General features: G+C 40.8%; 1 protein-coding gene across 3 annotated transcripts; it reads left to right on the forward strand.

The window, feature by feature from the left end:
* The first annotated feature begins 473 nt into the window (after positions 1-473).
* LOC141775165 (cationic amino acid transporter 2) lies at positions 474-9,765 on the forward strand. Of its 3 annotated transcripts, none has more exons than XM_074648247.1 (12): positions 474-580; positions 2,543-2,916; positions 3,502-3,657; positions 3,742-3,907; positions 4,016-4,152; positions 5,156-5,378; positions 7,226-7,362; positions 7,450-7,552; positions 7,639-7,772; positions 7,912-8,078; positions 8,163-8,271; positions 8,358-9,765. In XM_074648247.1, exons 2-12 carry the CDS (start codon positions 2,547-2,549, stop codon positions 8,486-8,488), a joined length of 1,833 nt encoding a protein of 610 aa, XP_074504348.1. In that variant the 5' UTR covers positions 474-580; positions 2,543-2,546; the 3' UTR covers positions 8,489-9,765. The 3 variants fall into 3 exon arrangements, with proteins under 3 accessions (XP_074504348.1, XP_074504346.1, XP_074504347.1); XM_074648245.1 differs by lacking the exon at positions 474-580 and adding an exon at positions 2,045-2,177; XM_074648246.1 differs by lacking the exon at positions 474-580 and adding an exon at positions 2,057-2,177 and having other exon boundaries at positions 2,428-2,916.
* Positions 9,766-9,855: the final 90 nt, after the last annotated feature.

The raw sequence follows: 9,855 nt of genomic DNA on the forward strand, positions 1-9,855 counted from the left end.
GAGAACCGGACCGTGACTCAGACAGAACTGGGAAAATTGCAAAATGCCAGCCCAAATGTAATCTATTACAGACAAACAACAAGTAACATCCCCAAGGGTACTAAATTAGGTTATTATACTTTAAAGAAAATGTGTTTATTATGTATTTAAATCTTTTCAAATATTTTATGATTCATAAAAGTTTTGATTGCACCCAAGACTTTACTTTTAGACATGTTCTCCATGAACTAACCATGAATTGTAAAAACAAAAATGGAATGAAAACAAAACAAAACAACAAATGAAGTGAGCACAAAAGCATTTTTGACATTCTGAATGGGATTTGCTGTTCACAATTCTCACCCCGTGCCCTCGGTGCAATAATGACCACATTATGGTCCAAACTGGTCGGGAGTGAGAAAGGCTACTTTGTAAGTAAGTCCATTGAGTGGGAGGGTCACACAGGCCAGTCTTGTATATATTGCAGTAAAAAAAATCATGTTTCCTTCATCCAAGTCAACAGCACGGATATATTTTGCTTCACTGCTTCACTGTTTTCACCACACAGTCACCAGTCACTCCTCGTGGGACTGAAGACAAGGTAAAGAACTACTGAGTAAAATTACCCTCAGATTTAACTCCCTTACCTCTGCTCTAACTTTCTGTGAATGCTGGACTGCAATATGCCTCTGTAACACTGCATCTGTTTCTTTAATTGCACAGTAGACAGCCAGAAATAACACATTAATGATCATTAACTAAGCCTCACTGTGATCCAGATCAACCCTCTTGATCATAAAGCTGCACATCACGTGCGTAGTAGTTGTTATTCAGTTAAGCATTACCCCACTGTCCCTCTGGAGACAGTGAGATCTGCAGATAGGAAGCCTGAGCTCTAAGTTTGGTCAAAGGTACTTCGACCGTCCACACACATGCAGGCTGCTTTCCCAGTCGCCTCCTGCCCGCTGAAGTAGATGCCAGGAGGGATTAGGTGGGCTGAAATCCCCTGATGGGAGATGAGGAGGCGAAAGCAAGCTTTCAAAGAGCAAGTGTGCTACCTGCTGCATGTATGCACAGCCATGAAAGCTGCTTTGTCCTCCTCTGTTTCATTAACTCTCAGGGCCGTCAGTCTGGCAGGCTCACACCTCAAAGGTAGAGATGGGGACACGGCTCCTATATGTGATAAGTGATAAGTTTGCAGGCTTGTTTCTAAGCAACACATGCATGTAAACACACTTTGAGAACATACAGTTTTGGGGGGTGTGACATACTGTCTGAAAAACAACAACTTTGCTTCTCTTAAGTACAATCAGCTTGTAAACAATGTTTGGGAAAGGTGCTGTAAAGATAAAGTGTATTATTTCCTATTATAATAAATAACCATCTTTTATTGATGTGTGTCAGATACCGGGAGTGTAGTTTTTCTCTGTTTCTACTGTTGCCACATTCAGACGTTCCTTTTTTATTGGTTCAAGGACAAAATCCAAAGTCATAGACGAATGCGTGCCTTAAAGTCTTGGATTATCTCGAAGTCATAATCATGAAAGAGATTACCAAAGCCACTGTTCTCACAACTCACGTTACGAGCACGAGTTGCACACAAGAAGAGTCACATTTTCCAAAAAGTTATGAAAAGAAAACAAATGTAACATGTTGAATTTCCTTAGAAGTTTGGTAATTTCCTTCTTTTCATTTCTTTCATCCCTGCTGTGTCAGACATTGTAAATATGAGTTGAATAAATTCCTTCTTCTAAAAAAAACAAAAATCAGTTTATTGTGCAGCAGGTGTAGTCATTTACAGAGGAAAGAAAAATGCCTTTTCATGTGCACGTCAACAGAGGTAATCTGAACCACTGAATCAATCTGAGAGAAGAGATTATCTCTGATAAGATACACAATTATTAGAAAATCATTTATTTTTTATTGCTGTGCAGGGAAAACAAATTATAAAAACGAATATCCTGCCTCAAGGAAGTAATTGTGTAAGTAATTGAAGGTTGAGTAAAGTGCAGTTCGGGAGCGGGGCGTTGCTTTTGTGCTGTGGGCGGCGATGAAAACTCCAAGCATCAGCACTATCATATCAGGAGGGTGATAAAGAAGGGCACGTATAAAAGAATAATGTGATTTAAGGGAATGACGCATCCTATTAATTGTCTCTTCTAAGCACACCTGTGAGGCGAGGGATTAACACAGGAGAGGTGAGTGAAGTCTTTCTGTCCTTAATGTAAATTCAGTGAGATATTAATAGTTACAATTTATCAGATAATCACGATTAAACTTTAACAAAATGGAATTTGTCCAAATCTCTGTGGTTTACAGGTCTTCTCTGATGCCTTAATGAATAGTTTCTTTTGTCAAAAATACATTAACAATAGATATTGAGAATAATGTCTCTTTAAAGAGGAAATGTTTTGTGGTGGGGCTGACCTGACAATTATTCACTGACAGGTTTCCACCCTTTCTTCCCCACTCCTCTCTTCTCCCCTCACTCTTTCTCAACAAACATATACTGCACTCCCACCTGTCTCTTCCCACATCTTCCCATCCTGATCCAAACCCCTAGAAGCATGCCGTGCGGCGGGGTCAAGTCCTTTCTGGTGAGCCTTTCTCGGAGGAAGCCTCTGGAGCCAGAGGGAGAGCAGTCAACCTTTAACCGATGCCTGACCACCCTGGACCTTGTGGCCCTCGGCGTGGGCAGCACCCTGGGGGCCGGGGTCTACGTCCTGTCTGGAGAGGTGGCCAGAGACTCCGCTGGACCCAGCATCATCGTCTCCTTCTTCATCGCCGCTATGGCATCCATATTCGCCGGGCTGTGCTATGCTGAGTTTGGGTCGAGGGTTCCCAAAACAGGCTCAGCATACCTTTACAGCTATGTGACTGTTGGAGAGCTGCTGGCTTTTATCACTGGGTGGAATCTGTTACTCTCCTACATCATAGGTAAGTGTGATGCACAGGATTTGGTTTATACATTACCAATTATCATGTCTATTAGTCAGTGATGGAGGTTTTGTCCTTTTATAATAGTTACTTTGAGTACAAAGTCGCCTGTTTAAGCCAAAAATGTATAGAAAAAAAAAAAAATTTGATTTTATCTCCATTTCTGGCTCAAATTAGTGAATTACATGCTCTGAAAAACTGATATTTTCCTCTTATGTAACATGTTTGGCTCACTGAACATTGAAACCCATAAATGATCAACCATCAACATGAGACTCATGAGAACATAAGGACACCCTGTGACCTTCCACCTGCTCCACAAGCAGATTCTTAATGGCTCTTTCAACAGTGAAAGTTTAATTTTTAAGAGTGTTTTTCACAAAATAAAAAGCTTTCTGTTTTACAAAACTTGCTTGTATGTCTTATAAACCCATAAACCAGGATTGTGGTTTGACATAACTGAGTCGTAAAGTGTGAAAAGATGCATGAAGAAGCAACTATCACCATCATCAGTGTTTATGGCTACAGTTAAAAGGTGACTCAGGCTGATTGATTTATTGCATCTTTCTCTCACTATCTGCTCAGGGACATCTAGTGTTGCACTGGCGTGGAGCGGGACATTTGATGACCTCATAGGGGGCCACATATCGAAATACTTTGAAGAAAATGCAGCCATGGGCCTCCCTGGCCTGGCGCCTTACCCAGATGTCTTTGCTGCTGGTCTCGTCATGCTGCTGTCAGGTAAAATGGTGAAACTGGTGTTGTTATGGTGACGGCAGTAATGCATACCAAAATAAATGAACATTCACCATGTTTCCCATGAAGGTCTGCTGTCATTTGGAGTGAAAGAGTCGACAACAATCAACAAGATCTTCACAGCGGTCAACATCCTGGTGCTAGTGTTTGTGGCCATCTCTGGGTTCATCAAGGGGGACATTTCCAACTGGCAGATCAGTGAAGAGACTCTGATAAACGCCACCGCAGAGCTCAAGTAATGTCAAAGAGCAATATAAGCCTGTCTGAGATAAACACCGTAGTATTGCTCTCCCGGTTATCTCACTGTAAATAAACACAAACTAATGCTCTCTCCCCGCTGCAGAAACTTGAGCTCTACTGCCAATGTGACAAGTGTGTATGGAGTGGGTGGATTTTTCCCCTATGGCCTCAGTGGAACAGTGGCCGGAGCTGCAACATGTTTCTATGCTTTTGTTGGATTTGACTGCATCGCTACAACAGGTAAGAGAACATTCCTTTATCAGCACCAGTGTGATTATAATATGGTTAGATGATCCTCTACTAAATAAATATGACATCTAATACACATAATGTACAGCGACAAAGCAGGATTGTGTGCCAAACTCTGCAGTGTAGCAACAGATTTCAATATGTTTGGTGTGTTATTGCTGAAATACAATTGAAGGTAAAGTGTGTAGGATTTGGTGGCATCTAGTGGTGTGGTTGCAAATTGCAACCAACTGAGTACCCCTCCGCTCACTCCTCCCTTTCCTAGACTGTGGTAACGTGAGCCGCCGAGTGCAAAACGTTGGTAACGCTGTTCACCTCGCTCAGAGGCCATCCTTACCATAATAACATTACTTTGTGAGCAACTGAAGTCAGCTGGCGGTACTACGGTTTTGCTCTCTGCGGCTCGCATTAGTTTAGTTTGGTTTAGTTTAGTTTCACAAGCGTGTCTGAGAACTACTACTCCTGTGGCGGACTCCTTGAAGAGGATCCATTCCCTGTGTAGCTATTAAGGGCTCATTCTAAGATAACAAAAACACAACAATTATTAGTTTCAGATGATTATACACTAATGAAAACATAGTTGTGAATATTGTCCATATCTGCTAATCGAGCCCCCGAAATGTTACACATGGTTCCTTTAAATTGTAAGGATGTTATAGAGTATATAGTTTGCTCATTTGTCTCGTAGATGGTTCAGTTGTTATCATGTGACCTAAGTATGGAATTCCGACCACCTGATAACAACTGAACCCTCTCCGTGACAACTGAGCAAACTCCATCTGATGAAGGTCATGAGATGTGGCTCAAAGCTCCTGGACATTTTCCAGTAAGTGGACCTTAGAATTGTGTTTGTCAAACTGATATGTACACAATAGTCTCCCAGCTGGGTCTCAAATTATTACAGGTTTTGTCATATTTGTGGATATTACTCTTTTAATTTCATGTCACCCCAAACAGCTGACAGAGGAATATCACTAACTTTGTTTCTTCATAGGTGAGGAGGTGAAGAACCCCCAGAAGTCCATCCCTCTGGGCATTGTGGCCTCACTACTCATCTGTTTCGTGGCCTACTTTGCTGTGTCTGCTGCTCTCACCCTGATGATGCCCTACTACCTGCTCAGTGAAAAAAGCCCCCTGCCTGTGGCCTTTGAATACATCGGCTGGGCCCCCGCCAAATATGTTGTGGCTGTGGGATCGCTGTGTGCCCTGTCCACCAGGTAAGAAATCACTGGGCAGTACAGTCTGGGTCATGTGATCGGACTATTATTGGCGAAAACCATGAATTGGCTAAAAATGTGCAAGCAGCAGGGTCATTTGGTCGTTCCACCACTTTGTTCCTGACTGAAAAATCTCAACAACTATTGGATGGATTGGAATAAAACTTAATACACACATTCATGGTCCCCAGAGGATGTATCCTAATGACTTTGATGACTTTTCCTGTCGCCCCATAATGAGGTCAACATTTGTGGCTTTTAGTGAAATGTCTCCACATCTATTGGATAGATTGTCAAGAATTGTGGCACAGACATTCACGTTCCCCTCAGGATGAATTGTAGTATTCATCAAGTCAAAATATCAGTTGTCCAATACTTTGGTTTATTACTTAATACCTGCAAAACTAATGACATTCCAATCAGCCTCAGCTGTACTTTCTGTTTAATGCTAATTAGTAGGCTAAATGTTAGCATGCAAACAGTAAACCAAGGTGGTGAGCATGGTAAACCTTATATCTGCTTAACATCAGCATGCTGGCATTGTCAGTGTCAGCATGTTAGTATGCGGTTGTTAGCATTTAGCTCAAAGCACCACTGTGTCTAAGTACAGCTTCAGAGAGCCGTTAGCATGGCTAGACTCTTCATCTTTATATTGAATTTGCATTATTCACAAATTCATTATCTTTTAATGTTAACAGCTTTTGTCAGCTGGTAGCCTGCGTTAAATATTTGATGCTTTCCAACTCAGTTTGTGCAAATGCTTTACTCAAGCATGTAAAAAAAATAATTTAAAAACCTGCCACTGATTTTGCTTCATGAAACAAATACAAAGCCAATGCTGTTTAGTTGGAAGAAAATGCATCTCAGTGGAACATCTGGCTCCATTTTTTTTATATCTCTGTTGCAGTGTACTGTAATGTACTCTACTGTAATAAAGTATGATAAAAAAACTATATTTTCTCAAGAACTGCCATAAAAGAGTAAGGGCCTCAAATGACATCAAGAGACAATACAAAGGAATCATCACTATTTGGCATCAATGTCACTGTCTTGAGTCTAACAAGATGACTTTGATGATGTCTTTAAAGCCTCTGAACACCCACACAGGTGTTTTCAATTAATCAGGCTGATTATATCTCTGCTCAGGACGTGAGCTTGTATTGATTGACATCTTCCTGAGTCTCCTGTTAGCTTTGTTGAACCTGTTAGGGTGGGACAAATTGCACCTGTATCATTCTTATTGATAGATTGATAGATGACTCACGTTCAACCTGAGCAGAGGTCTAATCAGCCAGAATAACTGAAAACACCTGTGTGAGTGTTCAGAGGCTTTAAATGCAATTTAAAGAAGTATGACTTTAATTGATAAGGAAAGGGCCTTACAGTACTGTATATAACCTATCATTATGTAATTATTTGATAACCAATCAAATCAAATTTAACAAAAGAACATTTATTTAACAAATTAGACCAAATTAAAGGGTCAAATTAAGTAATTAAATTATTATATCTGCAACCAGACTTAAACAACCCTCAGGTGTTGCCAGTTGCTCTAACAATCACCTGCAGAGAGAATACAGACAGGTGAATCACCCAGAAAACTAGATGACACCACAGGGGCAAACACATTAGCAAACACATTCATAAATAAAATCAGATAGTCATCACAGACCATAGCTCACCACATACTTTGAGACTAAATGCCAGTAAATGTTGGGGTAGGAGTGATAAATCAACATAGAAATGTTGGGAATAATCTGTTTTTTTTTCTTAATAAAAGAGAAGCTATGCTGGCCTGGTACTAAAAGCATTTAGATGACTGACTCTGTTTGCATTTGGCTCTCCAGCCTGCTGGGCTCGATGTTCCCGATGCCCCGGGTGCTGTTCGCCATGGCGAGAGATGGCCTGCTTTTCCAACCCCTGACCAAAGTCACCTCCAGGGGCAGTCCTGCTATAGCTACTATAGCATCTGGAACTGTGGCAGGTACAGATGTTCCAGCTGCTCCTCAGCTTCTATGTACATGTGGTGAGATTTATGGACTCAAAGTAACTCCCTCTTTGTCATCTTCAGCCATCATGGCTCTGCTGTTTGACCTGGAAGCCTTGGTGGAAATGATGTCCATCGGCACTCTGTTTGCCTACACACTCGTGGCCATATGCATCTTAATACTGAGGTATGTCATCTGTTTCTTCTCCCACAGTGCTTTACCAACTGAACAAAACTCAATTTATGTTACAAAAATGTTGATTTTCAATCAAGGTACCAACCGGGTCCGTCTGAAGACACAGACCTACAGATCCTAGAATCAAACACCAAGTTTGCCCTCCTGAAGCCTCCGTCATCTGCCAATTCAGACACCTCAAGAAGAGTCACAACCTTGACTCTGATCTCTGGTATGCAAGGCGAACATTGAAGCACTTTTATTTCTTAAGCACTCCTTTTTTACCTTTTCACTATCTTTGCTTATGAAAATTCCTTTGTCTCTCTGTTCCACAAACTGATCTCTCTTGTTTTCATCTTTTATTTCTGCAGTTGCGTGTGTGGTTGCACTGTGTGTCACCCTGACCGAAGCCATAGATGCTCTGGCCAACTTCGAAGCATGGAGTCTGGTGGTTGTCTGCGTCCTCGCCTTCATCGTGCTGCTCAACACTTTCCTCATCTGGAGGCACCCACAAAATAGCAGCAAGGCATCTTTCATGGCGAGTATTCGAGTTGTGTATCTGAGCAATCGGAGCAAGTTCTAACTAGAAAATCCTTTCACATCTTCTGTTTTCCGTTCACAGGTGCCTTTACTCCCTGCACTGCCATTAGTGAGTACGTTCATCAACGTCTACCTGATGGTCCAGTTAAGTGGAGAAACATGGATACGATATGCTATTTGGATGTTAGTGGGTAAGAGTATAGTTCTGCTTGAAAGGTTAAGAGGGCTTTCATCGAGTTAGTTGCTGAACTGTAATGATCCCCTCTTCTCTCTCCAGGGTTAATCATCTACTTTGGCTACGGTGTCCGTAACAGTGTCCAGAAGCAGCGTCTCAAGGCCAACCAGACGAAGATCGAAACCATCAGCGACAAAATGGACAAGGACATAATTAAAGAAGAAAAATTCTGAGCTCGGGCCGGAGAGAAATAGATTGAGATGTTACAGTGAGTAACAGCTTTAAAGCAGCAGTAGGCAATATTGGAGCAAATATGATTAAAAAAAGTTATTTTTATAAAACGGTCGCTATATCCTGACAGTAGAGCATGAGACAGATGATCTAGTAAGAAATCATGTGCCTCTGTGTCCTCCGGTGCTCCCAACGGCATCTGTAAGATTTCACAAACCGCAGGAAAACAACCAATCAGAGCCAAGCTGGAGCCTGCCATCAATCACTCGCGAACTCCGATCAAACGGTCAAACTAGACAGCGCTGATCAAATATGAATCAATATTCTGTTACTGTAATGTCTATTTCTCGCCTCAATTGTTTTCAGAAACATCTTGTAGTGTACTGTTTAGCTGTAAAATGAGAAAGGTTGTGACCCGGCAGCCATGTTGAGATCAATTAAGGAAATACCAAGCACCGCCCACCAGCCGGAGCACAGCCAATAGGAACGCTGTCTGTCTGAAATGACCTGTGATTGGCCAAAGTCTCCCGTCACATGCTAGATTTTTTAAAGCCTGAAAACAGAGCCATCAGGAGGTGCAGAAGTGTAGTTTTCTCTCAGAACACTTGAATTACAATATGCTGAAAGGTTATTTGGATTTTTCCCCCAATGATGCCAAAAACGTTCTGCCTACTGAAGCTTTAAGTGCGTAACTACTGTTTTACATGCTGATCTGCTCCTGCAGTGTTGAATATCTGAGTGCAACAGGTGTTCAGTGTTGAAATGCAGACAGATGGGCCGACTTGTTAACTTTTACTCCACGTTATGATGGAGTTTGTAATTTATCTAAATATTCTCATTGCCAACATTGACATATTTTTGGACCTGTATATGTTGCCATGTCAGGGTGTCCTAGAGTCTCTAAATCTACTATCAAAGTAGTTTACACCTGTGTTTAAAAATGGCTCAAACTATTTTCTGTTGATAATCACTATTTTCTTATACTTTAACAAGTTTACACTTTTCATATAAACTGTAAAATATAGAAATTTATTGTAATTTTATACAATTCCTATTAGAATTATGAATAACAAGAGAATTGTTTTGTATGTATCAAAATACAGAGTTAGACTGTACAAAAGGAAGTACAATGTAGATAAATCTTGTGAAATGTCATATTTTTTTGCTCTTAGCCTAATTGTTTGTTGTTTCAAAGTGTAAATACAGAAACTCTATATGTTTTTTAATTATATATTGTAAATGTATTCCTAAATTAAAAAGAAAGGATCCAGTTTTCAAGACGACTACAATCTGGAGTTCATTTTCTGCAGGGCATGTTGATTAAAAAATTGAAAAAAAAAGTCCAGTTCCACTCGTAATCTTGGATAAA

The sequence above is a fragment of the Sebastes fasciatus genome, chromosome 10 (genome assembly GCF_043250625.1).
Source record: "Sebastes fasciatus isolate fSebFas1 chromosome 10, fSebFas1.pri, whole genome shotgun sequence".
Taxonomy (NCBI): Eukaryota; Metazoa; Chordata; class Actinopteri; order Perciformes; family Sebastidae; genus Sebastes; species Sebastes fasciatus.